At 40.3% G+C, this 21,846-nt stretch overlaps 1 protein-coding gene across 1 annotated transcript in view; it reads left to right on the forward strand.

Moving 5' to 3' along the window:
• Positions 1–303: 303 nt before the first annotated feature.
• ppfia3 (PTPRF interacting protein alpha 3) overlaps positions 304–21,846 on the forward strand; it is an 85,102-nt gene continuing 63,559 nt past the window's right edge. Inside the window, exons 1-7 of the mRNA XM_037544869.1 lie at positions 304–462; positions 6,529–7,583; positions 18,557–18,658; positions 18,915–19,079; positions 20,481–20,555; positions 21,423–21,482; positions 21,573–21,701. Of these exons, the coding sequence (XP_037400766.1) occupies positions 7,254–7,583; positions 18,557–18,658; positions 18,915–19,079; positions 20,481–20,555; positions 21,423–21,482; positions 21,573–21,701 (861 nt within the window). The 5' untranslated portion in view covers positions 304–462; positions 6,529–7,253. The remainder of the gene's footprint in view (positions 463–6,528; positions 7,584–18,556; positions 18,659–18,914; positions 19,080–20,480; positions 20,556–21,422; positions 21,483–21,572; positions 21,702–21,846) is intronic.

The following is a 21,846-nucleotide window of genomic DNA, read 5'->3' on the forward strand; positions in this document are numbered from 1 at the left end:
AACGGCGGAGCAGCACTAATGTTGTTTATAGATGAGATTTGTATGACGCGGAGGGGGTGCAGGTTCTACCCAAGAACACCAGTATGAGGTTTTACCATCAGGGAGTTTTATTATTATTATTATCATTATTATTATTATTATTATTGGTTGATAGCTGAGGTGTTTACATACAACCCGAGTGTGTAGCCTGTGTGTGTGTTTGTGTGTGCGCGCGCGCGCATGCGCGCGCCTATAGGAGGAGAGGGGTTTCTTTAAGACCGCGCGCGCACCTTTATTGCATGGGGAGAAAGAGAGAGAGAGAGAGAGAGAGAGAGAGAGAGAGATTGTGTGTGTGAGGTGTAGCGCTGAGTGAGAGAGTGAGCGAGGAGAGGAAAGGAGAGGAGAAGAGGAAGAACGACAAAACCGGAGGAGAAAAGCGCTCCGGTTCACGATGACCTGCAGAGATTCGGGACCATGAGCAGGGTGCGCGTGCATGCTTCATGTTTTTCTGTGTTGTCGCCCAACTGTGAGGATAAGGTTGGATGGATGGATGGATGGATGGATGGATGGAAGGATGGATAGATGGATGGATAGATGTGGGGAGGGGGGGTGGTGGAAAGGGGTGGAAAAGGGGTCTGAATGGCCCTCGTGCACGGAGGATAATATCGATATTGCAGATAAAGCTGGATTATATCGTTTTTTTCCCCCTCGCGCTGCATGTGCATCCGTGCATTCCGCGCGAGCTGTGGCACCGACAGGGAACACGTCACACATAGACTGTCTTCACAACATTACACTCAGCGCTGCACACCGGAGCGGACTGGCGCTCGGTACACTGGCGTTGTTGTCTCTCGGTCCGTTTGCACTGACAGCTGTTACTGCTACTGGCCCGGCTTTAATAACGAGCAGTGAAGCGTTAATGTGTTTTGCATGTATTTTAAATGCATGTTTGCACTGTGGATCTCCTCCCCATGTCTGTCGACACACATACACTGAGCCCCACCGTCTCTCTCTCTCTCTCTCTCTCTCTCTCTCTCTCTCTCCTGCGCCTCCATTATTAGCCTCATGACTAACAGCTCTGCACAGGAGAGCCAGCCAATATCAGGCAAATCATTCACAGCTATACAAGCGCCTGACAGCGCTTTTTTATGCTGTGTGCAAATCATCTGATAAATAAGGGTTTGTGAATAAAAAATAAACACAGAGCTGGATGTGTCTGTGGAGACATCTGCTTCAAATCAATGATGATAAGCTGAAGTTGGCTTCGATTGTGCCGTTCCACCTTAAATGCTGCAGCAGTTACACGTCCATTTAAGGTGGACCGGGCAATTCAAATAAAATAGTTGGCGAATAAGACGGCTTGAGCACCGGGTTTCATTCTCACCCTTCTTCTCATCTTGTCCTCCTCTTTTTGAGTGGTGCTGTCTCAGCCTGTGGCCTGCCTACTTGAAGATTATAGCTGTCTTTCTTAGCCATCACCCCTGGCCTGTGTGACTGGACAATGCACTGCATGTAGAGCTAACGTTAGCCCAGACCTTTGATTTCTGTCGTTTTTCATAGTAACGTTAAATGAATGGTTCAGTCAGCACTGCTAATACTAGTAAAATGAATTAAAACCCACTAGCATTATGCAAATACACGGATGCTAATGGTGGGTATTGACTTTCTTTCCCCGTTAGCCATATTAGCAGGCTCGGTCAGGCTATTTCCTTACTTTCTCACAGGAAGATGTAGCTTCTCGTCCCTCTCACATGTGTGTAACATTTGTGATGGATAGGATAAATTATTAAATAGGATAAATAAAACAATACATATATCTACAGCCCCTTATTGTCTGTTATTATGGTGGCTTTGGGTCAGTTGGCTTCTTGAGACAGTGTGAGGCCGCAGGCTTGGAGTTTTAGCTCTGTTTTGTCTTTCAAGAGTGTGTAGTTCAGTTATCTTACCTGTCTTACTGCTAGAAAGCTACATCTTCAGGTTTAGTCAGTAGCACATGTCTGTTGAATTTCTGTGTATTAGTTTAAACATGACACAAGTTGACATAGTCTATGTTTTACTACCATAGCTCTTCAGATTCTTCACCTGAGAAGTTAAGTCTACATGACACCATTTATTGTGATAGTGATACATGACATGTCATGATTTTTTTCTATGTATATCATGCATTTCATGATCACTTAAAGAGCTCTGAGCACCAGTATGATTGATCACAAAGAAAGCATAGGCCCTATTTACACCTGGTCACTTTATCTGGATTGCGTCCTGATAAGATTTTAGCCACATGCGTTTACACTTGGTAGTCAGATGCCTTAGTTGGGTTAGTTGGACTGAAATCTGATTCCTGTGTGGGACGGAATATGCAAATCCACTTATCAGACGTCAACCAGTTACCCGTGGTTTATCCGTTCAGCCTCTTCCTGTGCTGTGCTAAAAAGAGTGCTGCCTTGAAATTCACAATTTTGAACGCCATTGTGGAGTTCTTCAAACTTTGGGGAACCACGTGCTTCCTCAGTGATTATCTTCTTCAAATACATGGGTGACGTGCCCAGTAACAAACTGCATGGGGAGGAGTTTGGATATATTGGGAGGACTTTTGGGTGTACTGGGGGGAGTTTCAGTTGTACTGGGAGGGGTTTTGGTTGTACTGGGAGGAGGTTCTGTTATATAGGGGGAGTTTTGGTTATACTAAAGGAGGTTTCGGTTGTACTGGGAGGAGGTTCTGTTATATAGGGGGAGTTTTGATTATACTAAACAAGGTTTCAGTTGTACTGGGAGGAGGTTCTGTTATATAGGGGGGGTTTTGGTTATGCTAAAGGAGGTTTTGGTTGTACTGGGAGGAGGTTCTGTTATATAGGGGGGATTTTGGTTATACTAAAGGAGGTTTCGGTTGTACTGGGAGGAGGTTCTGTTATATAGGGGGAGTTTTGGTTATACTAAAGGAGGTTTTGGTTGTACTGGAAGGAGGTTCTGTTATATAGGGGGAGTTTTGATTATACTAAAGGAGGTTTCGGTTGTACTGGGAGGAGGTTCTGTTATATAGGGGGAGTTTTGGTTATACTAAAGGAGGTTTCGGTTGTACTGGAAGGAGGTTCTGTTATATAGGGGGGTTTTGGTTATGCTAAAGGAGGTTTCGGTTGTACTGGGAGGAGGTTCTTTTATATAGGGGGAGTTTTGGTTATACTAAAGGAGGATTCGGTTGTACTGGAAGGAGGTTCTGTTATATAAGGGGGATTTTCGTTATACTAAAGGAGGTTTCGGTTGTACTGGGAGGAGGTTCTGTTATATAGGGGGGATTTTGGTTATACTAAAGGAGGTTTCGGTTGTACTGGGAGGAGGTTCTGTTATATAGGGGGGGGTTTGATTACACTAAAGGAGGTTTCGGTTGTACTGGGAGGAGGTTCTGTTATATAGGAGAAGTTTTGGTTATACTAAACAAGGTTTCGGTTGTACTGGGAGGAGGTTCTGTTATATAGGGGGAGTTTTGGTTATGGTAAAGGAGGTTTCGGTTGTACTGGGAGGAGGTTCTGTTATATAGGGGGGGTTTTGATTACACTAAAGGAGGTTTCGGTTGTACTGGGAGGAGGTTCTGTTATATAGGGGGAGTTTTGATTATACTAAACAAGGTTTCGGTTGTACTGGGAGGAGGTTCTGTTATATAGGGGGAGTTTTGGTTATGCTAAAGGAGGTTTCGGTTGTACTGGGAGGAGGTTCTTTTATATAGGGGGAGTTTTGGTTATACTAAAGGAGGATTCGGTTGTACTGGAAGGAGGTTCTGTTATATAAGGGGGATTTTCGTTATACTAAAGGAGGTTTCGGTTGTACTGGGAGGAGGTTCTGTTATATAGGGGGGATTTTGGTTATACTAAAGGAGGTTTCGGTTGTACTGGGAGGAGGTTCTGTTATATAGGGGGGGGTTTGATTACACTAAAGGAGGTTTCGGTTGTACTGGGAGGAGGTTCTGTTATATAGGAGAAGTTTTGGTTATACTAAAGGAGGTTTCGATTGCACTGGGAGGAGGTTCAAATGCATCCACCTCCTGACGCGGTCTGAGTGATTGGATTTGTATCTGTTTTAAATGTGTTTACACTTGCATTTTTATGTGGGTTGGCCTCAAGATATAATCCTGATACTTCAAGACGCATTAAGTGACCAGGTGTAAAAGGGTCATATTTACTCATTAAATGTTGCACTGCTCGTTATTTTTGTTTGTTCCAACTTATCCAACTTTAGAAAAACGAAATATTGTGATTTGTATAGTGAACGTGTATTGTGGTGTTGTAGTATCACCCACCCCTAGCTATGCAACTGAAATCACTTAATTACATGAAATGCGCTGTTATTTACATACATTTTGTTAGTTTCCCATATTTTGCAATTAGGTTGTTACATACAAGAATCAACAACGTTTTCCTGTTTGTTTCAGTGTCAGATGACAGAAACAGGGAATATTATAGAAGGGATTTCCTTAAAACCAGACAGCAGTAACTTTTCATTGAATTTAAATCATAATAAAAATCTCTTCTGCATGTTATCACTATGTGTCATGGAATCAACATTTAGAATTTACTCTTTCAGTCGCTGCTTTATTGTAAGCAAAATATGCTCACAGTAGTTTGTGTATCTGTGTGTTGAATGAACACAGATATTTTATGCTTTCATAAACTCTGCTGCCCATTACTAGTTTAGCACAAGAGAGTCTTTCATTTTGTATCCAAACATCTCATTTCTGTTTTTGGTTCTTTTACTTTTGATAATTATTGTTATATTGGCTATTGCAGTACTATGTGGAAGAAGGCTGCAATATGCAAATGAGCTCTCCAACCAATCACAATGTTGTTTAGTGTTTGTTAGGAACATTCTGACCAGTCACAGTTCCAGATGATTATCTGTAGGTGTTTAATCAAATATTCATACAGTTCAACAAAAATAAACTATTTTGATCAAAATAATCAACCAGTCTTTAAACATGCCTCATTCTTGATTCACCAACATTTCGCAATATTTAGCAATATAATCGCAATATAATCGCAACACTCATATTTTTCCTATATCATGCAGGACCACTGTGTATATATTTTGGGATTTCCTTTGTAGTTGTCTATCTTATTTATTAATAATATTTACTATTTGTATTCTGTAATTTTCATTTAACCCCTTAAAATCTCAGACTTATTACATAATAAGACATTATTATTCAGTAATTACAGGGATGCCAGTGCAAACTGGCTGAGCTATTCTTAGGTTATAGAAGTGTTTATTAAAACTAATAAAACCCAGGCCACTTAAGAGGTGAAGGTTTTAATTCACCAAGGCAAATTCCTAAAGATGTTTATAAGGTTTCCTTGTGCAGTCATGAACCAATTTAGTTTTTTTCATGTCATTTATACTTGTCATATACATGCCATATACTTAGTGAATGTGTGTCTTCCATGATTATCTTCCTCATAGACGTGGATCATGTGTCCAGTGATGTACTTCATGGGGAGGAGTTTGGTTGTACTGGGAGGACTTTCAGTTGTACTTGGGGGAGTTTTAGTTGTACTGGGAGGAGTGTTTGTTGCACTGGGAGGGGTTTTGGTTATAATTGGGGAGTTTCAGTTCAACTGGGAGGAGGTTTGGTTGTACTGTGAGGAGTTTAGGTTGTACTGGGAGGAAACTTCAGTTGTATTGGGAGGGGTTTCGGTTATACTAGGGAAAATTTCGGTTGTAGTGGGAGGAGTTTCAGTTATATGGGCAGGAGTTTCTGTTGTACTGGGAGGGATTTCAGATGTACTGGGAGGAGTTTTTATTGTACCTGGAGGAGTTTCCATTGTACTACGAAGGGTTTCGGTTGTACTAGGGGGAATTTCGGTTGTACTAGGGGGAATTTCAGTTGTACTGGGAGGAGTTTCAGATATACTGGGAGGAGTTTTTATTGTACCTGAAGGAGTTTCAATTGTACTAGGAAAGGTTTTGGTTATACTAGGGGGAATTTCGGTTGTACTGGGAGGAGTTTCAGATGTACTGGGAGGAGTTTTTATTGTACCCGGAGGAGTTTCAATTGTACTAAGAAAGGTTTTGGTTATACTAGGGGGAGTTTCGGTTGTACTAGGGGGAATTTCGGTTGTACTAGGGGGAATTTCAGTTGTACTGGGAGGAGTTTCAGATATACTGGGAGGAGTTTTTATTGTACCTGAAGGAGTTTCAATTGTACTAGGAAAGGTTTTGGTTATACTAGGGGGAGTTTCGGTTGTACTGGGAGGAGTTTCAGTTGTACTGGGAGGGGTTTTGGTTGTACTAGGGAGCGTTTTGGTTGTGCTGGGAGGTGTTTCGATTATACACATATTGAATAGAATTGTATAGAAGTTATAGAACTTAGTTATGTATTAGAAGATATGTAAAAGTTATTTAGGCCTTTAAGAGGTTCTTCACTCACAAATATTTCTTCAAACATGGTCGTTCAGCGAACCAAAAGTGGTTCAGTGGCACCTTTTTTAAGAGTGTGCATATAAAGTGAACTCTGACGATTAAGTAATTCCAGTCCTAATCCTTTCCTCCTGTTCTCCACAGCTCTCACACAGGCTTCAAAAACTGGTCCTTGGAAACCCAGCTGACCTCTCCTGCCTTCTTATGCTGCTTTTTTGTTCTTCAGTTGAAGAACTGGACTGTGCCCGCATTCTCCATCCAAACAAAGATAATTGAAGGGTAGACCTTTGCAGTGAACCTCGTGGCGTGACTGGGACTAGGACTAGGACTGGGAAATCAAAGAACAGCAAAAAAGATGGATGATTTGAAGAAAAGGAGAGAAACTCAAGAGCTTGTGAATGTCCATCTTTGAAGACGTTTGGACAGAGGTCTTGCTCGAAAGTGTGAGAAAGGAGAGCAGAAGGGAGAAGCGCTCACAGTGTGTCACAAACTTCCTGAGCACCTCCTACAGACTAGCACACACACACACACATGACCAAGTGCTAATACATTCCTCATTCCCTCACAAATGCACACACCCACACTGACACATGCATGTGCAGACACTTTGCGACACGCTGCTAAGCCCTTAAACTCCAGGACATACTGAATAATTCATAGCAGTTACTGGATAGTAAGCCTTACCATTAGTAACTGAATAGTAAGCCTGCAGTTTAAGAGGCTAAACACTTTTTACATTTCATTGTTGTTACTGATTAATTCATAATACTGGATAGTACAGTTTAGGAGCCAAGAACTTTTTATTACAGGCCTTATAGGGACCCCATACATACATTCCTACACTCCTACGCCCACTCTCTGGCCTCAGGATGATGTGTGAAGTGATGCCCACCATATCGGAGGATGGACGTGGGGGAGGCGGTGGGGGTCCATCCTCTCCGGCCGGCGGTGGAGGGGGTATGGGCGGAGGGATGGGAGGTATGGGTGGGTATGGAGGCCGTGAGTCTCGAGGCGGTGATGAAGGAGGCAGTACTGGGAATCTGGAGAGTCTGATGGTGAACATGCTGACGGAGAGAGAGCGGCTGCTGGAGAGTCTGAGAGAGACGCAGGAGAGTCTGGGAACTGCTCAGCTGCGGCTACGAGAACTGGGCCATGAGAAAGACTCACTGCAGAGACAACTCTCCATCGCACTGCCACAGGTAAAGCACCCACACAAACACAATTAAGCGCTTGAGCAAAAGTCAAAGACCACCCTTTGTTTATTTAATTTCCAGTCAAAACAGCCATTAAATATGAGATATTAATTTTTTGGAGATATTTCTGAGGAGGTTAGATATAAACCTGTGAAAAAGACTTTGCAAAACCTGGTAGACCCCAACACTGCTCCCATCAGATAAACAGTGCTTGAAGCTTTCATCTTTGAGAGAGAGGAGAAAATTAGCTGCTTCAGGTCTGAAAACATTTGCAGGTGTTTCTGTCCATCCTTCCACTGTGAGATGATGACTCAGCGCTGTGGGTCTGAAAGGATGTGTAGCTGTTCAAGAAGAGCCTCACTGAGAAAAGGAGACGAAACATTCTTCAAACAAAGAAGCTGAACAACGGACTGACCACCCCAGAGTCCAGACCTCAACACCACTGAATGTGTTTGATTACTTCAGAAAATCATCAACCAGCTTGTAAGGCTGAGCTTTGGAGGCATGTCTGCAGATTCTCTGAGGAACTAAAAGTCAGTCTCCTGAAAAGAATGGAGGCTGAATATATAGAACTGAAAATAAGGAAATTTTGGATATTGTATTCATTTGTTGAGGCTTCTGTGTAATTTTCTGATGATTACACATTGTCTGCTTTTACTGAATATCGTAATTGTTATTTTAACTGGGAATTAAACAAAGGAAGGGTGGTCTTGTTTGCGCAGTACTGAATGTATATATATATATATATATATATATATGACATTGTTGATACATGGCATGTCAGAGTGTAAGGTCAGAGTGATCAGTAAACACTAGTTAAAGTAAAACTATTTAAAGTAACACATTTAAATAGTGCGACTATTTACATTTACAAAATGTACAAAAGAAATTGGGTAATTTATTTGAAAAACTGGGTCAGACAGGGCAAGGTTTTAATTAGAGTGTACTGTACTGAGTGGCCAGTGACCAGACGGAAAAGGTGAAAAGCCTAATGGTTAAAATAGTGTGTACAGACAGACAAAGAGAGAGGGAGAGAGAGAGGGAGAGAGAGAGAGAGAAGATGATAGTGACCTGGTTTTTTCCTGCACTGACCTGTTCTGGCCTGAATCAGCCTGCACTGGGGACTGTTCATTTTCCTAAGTTGACCTAATCTAAGACTTGTACTTGTTTGGGTTGCTCTGTTTCTGCTTTTGTCTATTCGGTCTAGAGTTTGAGAGCGTAGTCCTGGTCCGGCCTGGTCTCATATGTGCATCTTAATGCCATACACTTAATGAACATGAAATCAGCAATTGGCTAGTTTATTGTTTAGATTTTTTCTGATCTGTGGTCAGTTTTATGTGGTAAAAAGAAGAGACAGGTAAGTGCACTCAGGCTGCTGCCACACCTGAACCAAAATGTGATATACATGGCTCATTGTGCTGAGCAGCCAGTTGCCTCTTACTTTCAGTGTAACTTTATTTGACTCCCTTTATTTAAATAGACAACTGACTTAAATTGGAAACGTTAAATGCCAATTGGGCCCATAAAGAACAAAGATTAACAAAAGGCTAATAAAAATCGCTCATGAGCCAGTTTGTCTATGAAGAAATTGCAGTTAGAATTAGCTATTAAAATTCATGATCAGTGCATTCATGGGAGCGTATACACCACCAATAAGCACTGTTTAATTCATGTTTATTGATAACGGTTTACCATACAGTGTCAGAAGCCACATAATCATGTCTATTAGAGATACAGAACAACTCCACATGCTTTGAGGGTGAGTGTGTGATGATTTAGGCATCATGCTATCTGGTGTATGTAAGCTTCCATTACATGTTAACTACATTAGCTTTGTAGCTCAAGTGTAAAATCAAAGAAGCAAACTTCAGACACCACGTCATGGCCGATTGACTGTATTTGAAGTCAAAGGGAAACAGTGTGAATCAGATTTTTGGCCAGACTGTTACTGTCTCTGAGGTTGTGTGACCTGAATGGTGTTGTTTCCATTAGGAATTCAAGGTAAAGTGTAGTAAAGGTAATAGTGATGGAAATATGTTTGTACCTCATAGTCCAGACGTGGAAAAGGCTGTAATGTTTGTGTATGTTGTATTTGCAAATGTTCTGCTGCCTGTATAAGCCTTTTCCACTGGTCACAGCCTGAAAACACACGCACACACATGCATAACTAAACGGTTAACTGACAAACAGAGTAATTCAGAGGGGTTTGGTGTGAAACGTTCTGTTCTAGAGAAACTTGCAGAGTCAGAGTTGTTCACAGCGATGGTGATAGGAACCAGACGTCCACCTCTAAAAGCTCCCTCACAGAAACTTACTACAATGTAATGGATATGTCGCCTGATGTCTTATACATTGTGTTATTTGTTTTATGATAGTTTCACAAAGATTATGGCCTGAAATGTAGTACATTCATTATAAGATTCCTTGAAGAAAACATTGTTTCAGATTTTTCACAATTTTACCATCATCAGCATTACATTAAAAAAGCTCAGGAGACACTGGTGGTTGTGGATAGTATATAAAATGGATATATTTGCGTTATGGCACTGTGATGGCTGGTTCCTATCACCACCGCTGTAGAGAAATCTGAGTCAGTGAGTTTCTCTACAATGGAGCGTTTCACGTAAAACCACTTTGAATCATTAGTTTACATCAAATGATTGAATTATGCAGAAATGTCCAGTTTTTTCATCTAAGAGCAGGCTGTTGCAGGCTGGGTAGAGGTATAATTATATTTGAATGTGATTGAGAAATTGACAAAATTGCTTTAGCCCGTCAGTGGTAGAGAGAGTGAAGCAGAGGAAGGGAGTGACATGATGGAATGGGTCTGTGTGCATGTGTAAATCCACCCTTACCTCAAATGTAGTCGATCAGCCAAGGCATGTTTGGTGGGGTTTGCTCCTTTAGTCTCAGCAGTGGAGCCACGAGGCTAATGTAGCTAACAAGCAATTGAAGCTTATAGAGCTTAGCTCTTAGCCCACCTAAAAGCATGTGGAGGTGTTCAGTATCTCTAATAGACTAGATTATATGGTTTCTGACTCTGTGTGACTCACTGTTTTCTATTAAAAAGGACAAAAACACATTAGCATAGCTAAGGACAGCAGCAGCACCTTTGTCTGTACTTTAGTCCATGTTTATAGAGAACAGTGTGTCATACAGTGTCAGAAACCACAGAGTCAAGTCTTTTACAGATACCGAACAACCTCCACACGCTTCGAGGCAGGTGTGTGATCATTTAGGCATGCAGTTAGCACCATGCTAAGAGCTAAGTGCTATATCTTCCACTGTTAGCTACATTAGCCTTGCAGCTCTAGTGCTAAAACTAAAGAAGCAAACTTCACACTCCAAGCATGTCTTGGATTATCAACTATATTTGATGTAAAGGGCTAATTTGATATTTGGCCATCACATTAAGGCCCTTTTGTAGTGTACAGTGGTGGACAGTAACTAAGTAAATGTAATTAGTTACTGTACTTAAGTAGTTTTTTTCTGTATCTGTACTTTACTTAAGTTTTTCCATTTCGGGCGGCTTTTTACTTTCATTCCACTACATTTTGAGAAATCTGTCATTCCTTTTGGTTTCTGTGTGTAAAACTTAACATGTCAAAACGAAAGAAGCTCAAAGTTCATACCGACCCAGTGCAGCAGCGTAAAGGTTTGGGAGCACATAAATCGACCTAAATGATGGAACTAACCTAACTTTGTGTAAATAGAGCACAATATAGAAATATGTCCACATATGCAGTCGTGACTGGCATGTTTCTTTTTTTTTCATACAAAACACTTTCATTTTATGGTAAATTAGTTTTGGTTGGTTTATGTTTATGAACAGAGACCTACAGATCAACATAGTAAAGGAAACTTATTTGTGATCCTGAGTTTAAAGCCCGTTTTTATTCAACTTGTAAGTAACTTATAAAGTAATCTTAAACTGAAACTTTGCTTGTGTGTAAAAGTGATTTCAGAGCCACTCGGTTCTCCCTGATGGAAACTGTTTACCTTCAGTGTTTTGTGCTTATGATCATTTTAATAGATGTCAGCGTCACTAATTAATGACATTCTATTAAAAGACTGGTTTACCAAGAGAGACGCTGGAAGACTTTCACCTAAAATGAGTTCACGAAGCGAGTCTTGGTGTAAAAATGATAACAGGACATTAAAGTCATAATGAATCTTCTAGTACTTTTACTCTCTGTACTTAAGTACACTTGAAGGTAAATACTTTAGTACTTTTACTCAAGTTGAGGTCTAGAGTAAGGACTTCTACTTTTACTGGAGTAATATTTTACCTTGGGTAAATCTCTACTTTAACTCAAGTACATGATCTGTGTATTTTGTCCACCTCTGGTAGTGTATAGGATGTACCAAGAGAGTCAGCATAGAAGAAAAGGTCACATGATCACAGAATTATGGGAATTTGGTGCCAATTGTAATTCCAGCCCAGTCTCAGTGAGGTTCACTTTCACAATGCCAAAGTGCGACGGGCCCACTGAGTTACCATCTGTGGCACTAAGCTTCTCTCTTTCTGTTTTCTCTCTCACATTTCTTTCTCTCTCTTTCTTTTGTTCTTTCTCTCTTTCTATTTTCAATCTCGCTCATTTCTTTTCCTGTTTTTCATTGTTGCTTATTATTCAGTTAAGTCCATTTTTATTGTTTGACCATGTCTAATTACTCAGACTGCTTGATTACTCCATTGATCACCAGTATAATAAATGAATTACTTTATTAGTAATATAGTCAGTAATGACAGGCTGTTTTGTTTGTTTTTAGTAGGACTGGCCCAAAATACTCGAGTATTTGTGTGTAATATTGACATTCATTTCCTTTTTTTGTATTCAGCAGTTTTATCTTTTGTTAACCCTTTATGCTGGCTTTACACTCTCAGAAACAAAGGTACTAAACTGTCGCTGGGCCAGTGATTGGGAACTCTTGTCACTGGGGTGGTTCCCTCTAGGGTTTATCTCAGTACCTTTAGTCAGGGAACAAAACTACAGTAATCCACTGAAATGATATTTTCTAAGCTGTCCTGACTCCACACACCCTGTCTCGTCTCCTGGCTTTTCTTTTATTGTTCTGTTTTAAAACATTAGTTTATGAAAAGGTACAAATACAAAGTTTTCACCTGGAAAAACATCTTTAGGGTTCACAATAGGACCTTAAAACCACTGTTGTACCTTTGAGGGAACATTTACAGTGTTTGTTCCTTGATGAATGAAAAATGTACCTGCAAAGCAGCTTTATTTTCTAACAGTGTAGGCTGTAAACTTTTCTGCAACTAGTTACATAATTTCTGCGCAAGTTGACAGTTCCAGAAGCAGTTCAGAAATGTGCAACACATTCAGTTACTCATAAATTTTGATAACCTGTGTCACATTATGTAATTTGCATATTTGCAGCATTTTTATCATGTTTTTATTTTTTCAGCTGTCATTTCCAGTCTTTTTTTTTTTACATATCTTATATCTGTCTTTTATCTGTCTAGCTTTATTTGACTTTTTGTCTCTTTGAAAATGAATGCTTAAATAGCTGTTACAGTTATGACCTACCTGATGTCTCACTCATTCTGTCCTAGAAGCACAAGTTCATCAAGGAGCTCATCTTGGTCTCCAGTAATAATTAGAAAATGAATCTGAGCTCAGAAGAGAAGATCTACCTATGTAGATCATGATAACAGCATCATAACATACACACCGATCAGGCATAACATTATGAGCACCTCCTTGTTTCTACGCTCATTGTCCATTTTCTCAGCTCCAATTACTATATAGGTGCACTTTGCGTTATACAACTCAAATGAAATTTAGGCTCAAGTAAGTTTCAAGCAACCATTATCCTTTCTTATCTGACATCTTGCAACACGTCTCGTCTCACAGCCTCTTTGGGACGTCCATTACATCACAGAACATGTAAATGTGTAAAAAATGTGTAAAACACACACACACACACACACACACACACACACACACACACACACACACACACACACACACACACAATGTCTAAACTGCTTATCCTTCTGGGTCAGGGGGTGTGCTGAAGCCTATCCCAGAGCTCATTGGGCAGAAGGCAGGAAACACCCTGGACAGGTCACCAGTCCATCGCAGGGCAGAGAGAGAGACACATTCATTAACACACTCACACCTAGGGGCAATTTAGAGTGTCCAGTTGGCCTGACTGCATGTCTTTGGACTGAGGGAGGAAACCGGAGGACCTGGTGGAAACCCACAGACATGGGAATATACTGGAATATTTTAATTAAACAACAAACTATATAACATAAATTAACACAGTTAAAGAAAGTTTCATTATAAAAAGGAAATATTGTTGGTACTTCAAAGAAGTCTTTTAATCTAAAGGGCAACAAATATTGAAAGCTTATAAAATGCTATTCTGGCCAGCACTAGATTTAAAGCTCGCTTTACATAGAAAATCTTTCAACTTTAGTTGCTTGAAACCTTCATGAAGCCAAATTGCAGCAACTCATTTGAAACTCGGCAGCAACAACTTCTTAATAATTTCAAATTATTGATTTCTCCAGGTCATAAGGCAAGAAAATAAAACAGAAAATGGTTTGTTGTGCGGGTGACATTGTGATCCCTACAAGGCGGATAGTTTTTTATTTTGTTATTTAAGTTTCCAGATCCATGGCAACAAACATTTTCTTGAAGTTTCTTAAAGGTAATGTTTCTGCGAACAGTTGGATTAACTAGCCAGCTAATAGTGTACTGTTTAAATGACTGATTGTGCCAGTGTTTTTTCTTCTTTGTTAGGATGGAGTCGTATTTGTCCATGTAGCCACATTGATTTTCTCCTCAATTTAACATGCCCTAAATTTACAGATTGGATGTGGTGTGCCTACGACAATATGAGTGGGGCATCAAGTAAAAACATGATGTAAACTTTAAGTAAAAAAAGTAAACTAACCAACTGGGGAACTAGTGGAGTAATCAGATGTGTTGCATACACCTGTGATTGCTTCTGAATTGCTTTGTGTCAAGTTGCATTGAAATTATGTTGTATGCAACTAGTTGCATGAAAGTTTAAAGTTGCCCTTTTGACAATTGCCGGGTCTGTTTTCTGCTCAACATGTGGCACAAGTTCTTAGACAGACATGTGTTTTGGCACATGAACATGTTACACATGGTGTGTTGTGATGCAACAGAGGGAGTGAATGTGTGTCAGGTGTGTGTGTGTGTGTTTGTGTGGAGGTGTACAGTAAGTGCCATATGGGGCCATATGTCAGCTTATGCAACACAGTGTGTGTGTGTGTGTGTGTGAGAGAGAGAGAGAGAGAGACCCTGCAGTCAGGAGCTGCTCAGTGAAGCGTTCAGAATTCAGAATACCCGAATACGGCAAACAAAACAAACCAGCACATTATCACGCTCTCTTAGGCTGTTTTATACAGTCAGGCGTTCATGCAACTAGTTGCATGATGTGCATGCAACTTAACTCCCATGTAACTTGAGAGTTAAACAAAGCAGCTCAAAAACAATCAAATTATATTTGACCACTCATCTAGTTAACTATACTAGCAGCTTGACCACTCATCTAGTTAACTAAACTAGCAGCTTGGCCACTCAACTAGTTAACTAAAGTAGCAGCTCGACCACTCAACTAGTTAAGCAAACTAGTAGCTTGACTACTCATCTGGTTAAGCAAACCAGCAGCTTGACCACTCATCTAGTTAACTAAACTAACAGCTTGACCACTGAACTAGTTAACTAAACTAGCAGCTCAACCACTCAACTAGTTAACTAAACTAGCAGCTTGACCACTGAACTAGTTAACTAAACTAGCAGCTCAACCACTCAACTAGTTAACTAAACTAGCAGCTTGGCCACTCAACTAGTTAAGCAAACTAGCAGCTTGACTACTCATCTGGTTAAGCAAACTAGCAGCTTGACCACTCATCTAGTTACCTAAACTAGCAGCTTGACCACTCAACTAGTTAAGCAAACTAGCAGCTCGACCACTCATCTAGTTAAGCAAACTAGCAGCTTGACCACTCAACTAGTTAACTAAACTAGCAGCTTGTATTTAAGCAATAGAACATGAGAGAGAGTGTGTTATCATGAAATAACATCACAGCTGTGATTTGGTCAGTCATGATGTTATAGCGATAACACACTCCTCAAGTGTTCTATTGTTTTTATATACCAGTTAAATAAAGTAATAAATAAAGAAATTGTTGCAAATAAATATGTTTTAATGTTCGCACTTCCTTCCGCCAAATTATAGTTCTTTAAAAAGCAGCTTGTTGCAAGAGTAGTGAGCTCCGCCCACTCGCTGCACAGTCGGCAGTTCGTTCTCCAGCTCCTTATACTAAATTCCCAAACTGTCGTCACCACTGAGCAGCTTTACTGCTTTTATTGGGTCAGTTTTATGGCTCAGTCTGATTTGGTCAGACTCTGAAGATCAGACTCCACGTTTGGCAAATGGTACTGGGTTCTTCTGTCACAGCTGCCACTGAAAAGCTGCTCAGCTGTGATGAGAGTTTGGGAATTTAGTGTAGTCTCATCTTCAGAGTCTGACCAAATCGGCTGTCGGTCAAATGTGATCTTAAAAGTGTCCATTTTCTGTTTGTGGCAAAGTAAGAAAATAAAAATGTTCAAATGGCTTGTTGCTTAGCAATGGCATCTTAGCGTACTGATACAGTGTTTGTGAAAAGAATGTGATTTTATGGTGAAATAACAGCACTGTTAGAACACTTCTCAACCAATGAGCTTGCGTGGCCGGAACTAACTGTTGTATAATTGTTTACTAATTGCATGTTCCTCGCTTTGGAAAGCAGTTTACAGTGAATAACTTATATTTGCTTATTTGCAGCACTTTTATTGTCTTTGTTGTTTTATTTATTTATTGTTATTTGTTGTTGTTTGTTTTATTGTTTTTTAAGCTGTCATTTTCATTCTTTTTTATATATCTTTACACCTGTCTATTTAGATATTAAAGGCAGTATATAAGCTAAATCATGCACCTGGTAAAGAAAAGATTCTTTACCTGGAGAATCCTGAGATGTTCCGGAGTTTAATCTCATCCAGACGGCCCCTCCTATCATGTACGATATAGAGTTGCCTCTGATTGGTCAGTGCTTCGTGGCTTTCGCTTGTAATTTGATTGAACTTGATATCAGCTCAACTTTGTATTCTTGTCATTTGTAGGGAGGAAGCAATACACAAAATTCAGTGCTCGATTCTATATACAGTAAAAATGAGGAATGCCTGAGTAAGTGCCTTGTATTCACGTGTTAAAGGCCCCATATATTACATTTATTCTTGTGTTTGTGTCTACTTATGACATTTGTGCGGTTTTATTTACTAAAACCAGTAATAATTAATATTTTTAAATCTCTTTATCCATTAGATTTAAACTGGTTTTGTTAATGTACCTTTATGACTGTGCTATTATCATGAAATGGAAGCGTCTAGAAACAACACCAGCTCAGCCATGAAGCCGTAGAGCACGCAAACTCACAGAGCAGGGCTGCTGAGTGCTGAAGTGCAGTGTCTGTCTTCTGTTCAATTACACACTACTGGTTTAACACAGCCACTGGACTCTGGAGCAGTGGAAATGTATTCTGTGAAGTGACAAATCCATTTCTCTGTCTGTCAGTCTGATGGACAAGTCTGGGTTTGGTGAATGCCAGGAGAACATTACCTGTCTGTCTGCACTGCACCAGCTGTAAAGTTTGGTGGAGGAGGGATGATGATCTGGGGCTGTTTTTCAGGGGTTGGTCTAGAACCTTTAGTTTCAGTGAAGGGAAATCTTAATGCTTCAGAACCACAACATTTTCGACTATTGTATGCTTCCAGCTTTGTGGGAACAGTTTAGGGAAGAACCTTTTCTGTTCCAGCATGAAGGTCCGTAAGGTCCATAAAGGCCTGGCTAGGTGAGTTTGGTGTGGAAGAACTTGACTGGCTCTCACAGAGCCCTGACTTCAACCCCTTCCAACACCTTTGCGATGAACTAGAATGGAGATTGTGAGCCAGGCCCTCTTGTCCAACATCAGTGGAAGTGGAAGCTGTTAGAGCTGCAAAAGGGGAACAACTCCATATTAATGCCTATGGATTTAGAATAGGGTTCATAAAAGCTCCCGTAGGCGTAATGTGTAGGTGTCGCAATACTTTTGTCCATATGGTGTATTTGAATGAGGTGAAGACACATATTGTTTTGCAGCTGCATATAATATTTGGATGTTATGAATGTTATGTTTTTTGAAACTTTAAGGACATTTAGTACATCAAACTTCATTTTAAATTTAAATAAAATGTTAAAAAAGCAAAGAAAATTTGATTTTCAACTACATGTATAATATTTATACATGAATCTTTGCGCCATGCACTTAAGCCCCTCTTCCTCTCCATTCACTTTACTATGATAGGCTGCATGTTACCGTTGGACATATCTGCTGTTCAGTTTTCAGTTTTAACACATTGTTTCAGATTTGATCCTCTATTGAAGAAATTTCAGATACTAATTTGTGTGCTGAACACAAAAGCAAACATGTGGAGAAGATTACTGATTTTGCCCAAATTGTGAATTCTATTTAAGGCTTTTATGTTTTTAAATTAAGCCGAGCTATTAGGGTGTGTTCGTTGTTATGTTAAGGTCTATTAGTAATATTAATATTAATAATTTTAGAATTACTGTTAACCGATACAATGTGAACCTCCCACTCCAATTACAACACATTTTACAGCACAGTTTATATTTATTTGTGTTTAAGCTATGGGAAAAAAATAAAACACACAATATAAAATGGGCCATAACTTTTGTACAGGCCTATTTTTCTGCCAGTGTGTTAAATTCAGTAAATAACCAGCAACTGTATGTTAAAATGCGTTCACTTTAGAGAATGTGTTATTTTTCATTTAGAAAATTAATAAAACATGGAATTTGACCAGGGGCACCAAAACTCTTGCGTATGACTGTATGTTTTATTAATTTGTGTGTGTGTGTGTGTGTGTGTGTGTGTGCAGGAATTTGCGGTGTTGACCAAAGAGCTGAATGTGTGTCGGGAGCAGCTGCTGGAGAGAGAGGAGGAGATTGCTGAGCTCAAGGCAGAGAGGAATAACACACGGGTCAGTAACTGTGCTACTGGACTGTGTGTGTGTCCAGACTTCATTTTCTTGTATTAATGTGTCGATTATCATGATGTACAGTATCAAAATTACAATTTGAAAGAGTGCAATTTTAATAATACACTCTTAACGAAGATGAGGGTTCTTTAGTAAAGACAGTGGGTGTGTATAGAACCATAAACACCCAAAAGAACCATTGTGTACTTGTGTTTCTCTCTCTCTCTCTCTCTCTCTCTCTCTCTCTCTCTCTCTGTAGCTGCTGTTGGAGCATTTAGAGTGTTTGGTGTCTCGTCATGAGCGCTCTCTCAGGATGACGGTGGTGAAACGACAGGCTCAGTCTCCGGCCGGAGTGTCCAGTGAGGTTGAGGTGCTGAAGGCCCTGAAGTCCCTGTTCGAGCACCACAAAGCGCTGGATGAGAAGGTGAGTGTTACTTGATGTTTACAGAAGACTAGAAACGCAAACGACCGTCCATCCAGTCCACTCTGATTTGCAGATCCTGACAAGGACATTTTGAGGAGGAAAAAAGGGCAACATCAGCGAAAAATTCAGTTTAAATTGCAACATATAGCAGATGCCAGGGAGCCAGTCAAATTGTGCTTCAGAGGAAAGTAAATGTGAATTCTTGCAGAATTTTTGTGAATTGTGGGGTTCTCCTCTGCAAATCGACTTTGAGGTCGATAAGCACAATGAGATGTGTTTGGTTTTGGTTGGAAACAGGCTGAGCATGCTGAGAATAGTGTTTCTTACTTTTACTTTTGTTATTCTATCTTCAAAGAGAGCAAGGTTGTGGATACATTCACATTAAAAGCCTCATTGCTCAATTCAGATTTTTTGCTCAGGTCCGATTTTACTAGCGTGATGGTTCACATAACCCAACTTGTGTCTTGAAACGACCGACTTGTGGTGATTAATAATGTCACATGGACAAACCACATAGACCATGAACAACAAACTGACCAGCAGGACAAGACTGCATCGCAAAGGTCATTCACTCTGGTCAGCTCTCAGCTGTTCGTTATTAGAATAAGATGAAGGTGACAAAGGCTCAGATGCTGTTGTTGTGTTTACTGGCTCTTAACTTCAGATTTGGCACTTCTGCCACAGTAACACCAAAAGATGACCACACACAGTAAACAAAAGCACATGAATTCCGATTGAAATGTTTGAGGTTGTCTGGCCACGTATGTACCTGGTTTAGGACCACAAATGAAATTGGCCCAGATTTGTTTTGAAAACTGCATGTAAACTCTTACTTAGATTTCTTTGGGATTTCTCCATCTGCACATGTGCGAAAACTGACTGTGGTACCAGAAATAAGCAAGCAGAGTTTAACATAGGACCCATGAGACAGCAAAAAACCACTTTGGAGCAACACTGAAATCAACTACATGCTTGATGAAATGAAGGATTTAAATATGCTTCATCTTCTAGATGATGCATGCTCATATTTTCAGTGCCTCAATGATTTTTTTAAGAAAAGCTTTTGAGTTTTACATTACATTTATGTCACGTTGTCTTCTGTGAGTTTATTGGCTGGTTGCAAAGCAGAAATCTGATTACTGTCTGTCTTATGTAGAGCCGGAGTTTCCCCATTATCTGATTACTCAAGTGCATGTAAACGTGTTAATCCGGTTACTGGCAAAATCTGATTTTTTGCAGTTATTGGATTATTAAGTGCATGTAAACACACTCAGTATACTATTGAAATGATTTTGAAGCTGTTATTTTAAGGTGAAATTATGATGCAATTTTGCGTTCTCCATCCTTCTCTTTTTCTCTTTCTCCATCCTTCCCTCTCTCTCCTCTCCTGACCTCCTTAAGGTGAGGGAGAGATTGCGTGTGGCTCTGGAGCGAGTGGCTGTCTTGGAGGAGGAACTGGAGTCTTCAACCAGAGAGGTACTGATCACTTCACTGCTCTCCAGCTCTTTCGACAATTAATAAGCTGTTCACACAGAGTCTGATTTTTACAGACAAAAAAAACTGGCAAGTTTTGAAAACAAAGACATGCATGTTAACTATGTAGGTACTGTAATAAACTGTAATAAGCAATACTCAGTAGTAAAGTAAAAACCTTAGTAACCACCTGGGATACCATAGCAGTGACCTAGCAGTGGCTTACCATCAGCTTACCACCCACTGAGGATACCATAGCAACAGCCTATCAAATCCTTATCAGCCACTTAGCATACAATAGCAGCCGCCTAGCAACTCCTTATGAACATCTTAGGATACCATAGCAAAAGCCCAGCAACTCTTTATGAACCACCTGGGATACCATAACAGTGGTCTTAACAATACCTTGCACTTGGGATACCACAGCAACAGCCTATCTACTCCTTATAAACCACCTCGGTAACCACAGCAACAGTCTAGCAGCTTCTCATCAACCACCGTGGGTACCATAGCAACAGCCTAGCAACTCGTTATTAACTACCTGGGATACCATAGCAACAGCCTAGCAACTCTTTATCAACCAACTGGAATACCATTGCACCAGCTTAGCAACTGCTTTTCAACCACCTAGGATGCCATAGCAACAGCCTAGCCACTCCTTATCAACCACCTGGGATACCATAGCAACAGCCTAGCAACTCCGTATCCTCCTCCATAGATACCATAGCAACAGCATAGTAACTTCTTATCAACCACCAACGATACCATAGCAACAGCCTAACAACTCTTTGTCAACTTATCATTGTTTGGTGATCAGCATCATTGTCTCTATTTGTCCATCTGCTAACCATATCCTGATGTTCGTCACAGGTGCTGACTCTGCGAGATCAGATCAAAAGACGAGAGCGAGGGATGGACAATGGAAAGGAGGTGAGACCCCCTAATCGTATTACTCTCACATTCTTTTTTGATGTTTTCACCTGTTTTGTTGATTTTTTTTCTCTCATTTCTTTTTCTCAGCGGCTCCCGAATGGCCCGTCGTCCATCTTGGATGATGGAGAAATTGACAGACAGAGAGAAGGAGAGATAGAGCGACAGAGAGCAGAGCTTTCACAATTGAAAGAGAGACTGGCCCTCATGTGCAGACAGGTGTGTAAAAGAGTGCATGTGAGATAGGGAGAGAGAGAGAGAGAGAGAGAGAGGCAGAAAGTGACAAACAAAATACTGACACATTTTGCATTAGAAAATGTTCCAGCTGGCCAATCAGAAGAAGAAATAACAGTTCTAGGGTTGC

This window comes from Pygocentrus nattereri, chromosome 14, assembly GCF_015220715.1.
Source record: "Pygocentrus nattereri isolate fPygNat1 chromosome 14, fPygNat1.pri, whole genome shotgun sequence".
NCBI lineage: Eukaryota > Metazoa > Chordata > Actinopteri > Characiformes > Serrasalmidae > Pygocentrus > Pygocentrus nattereri.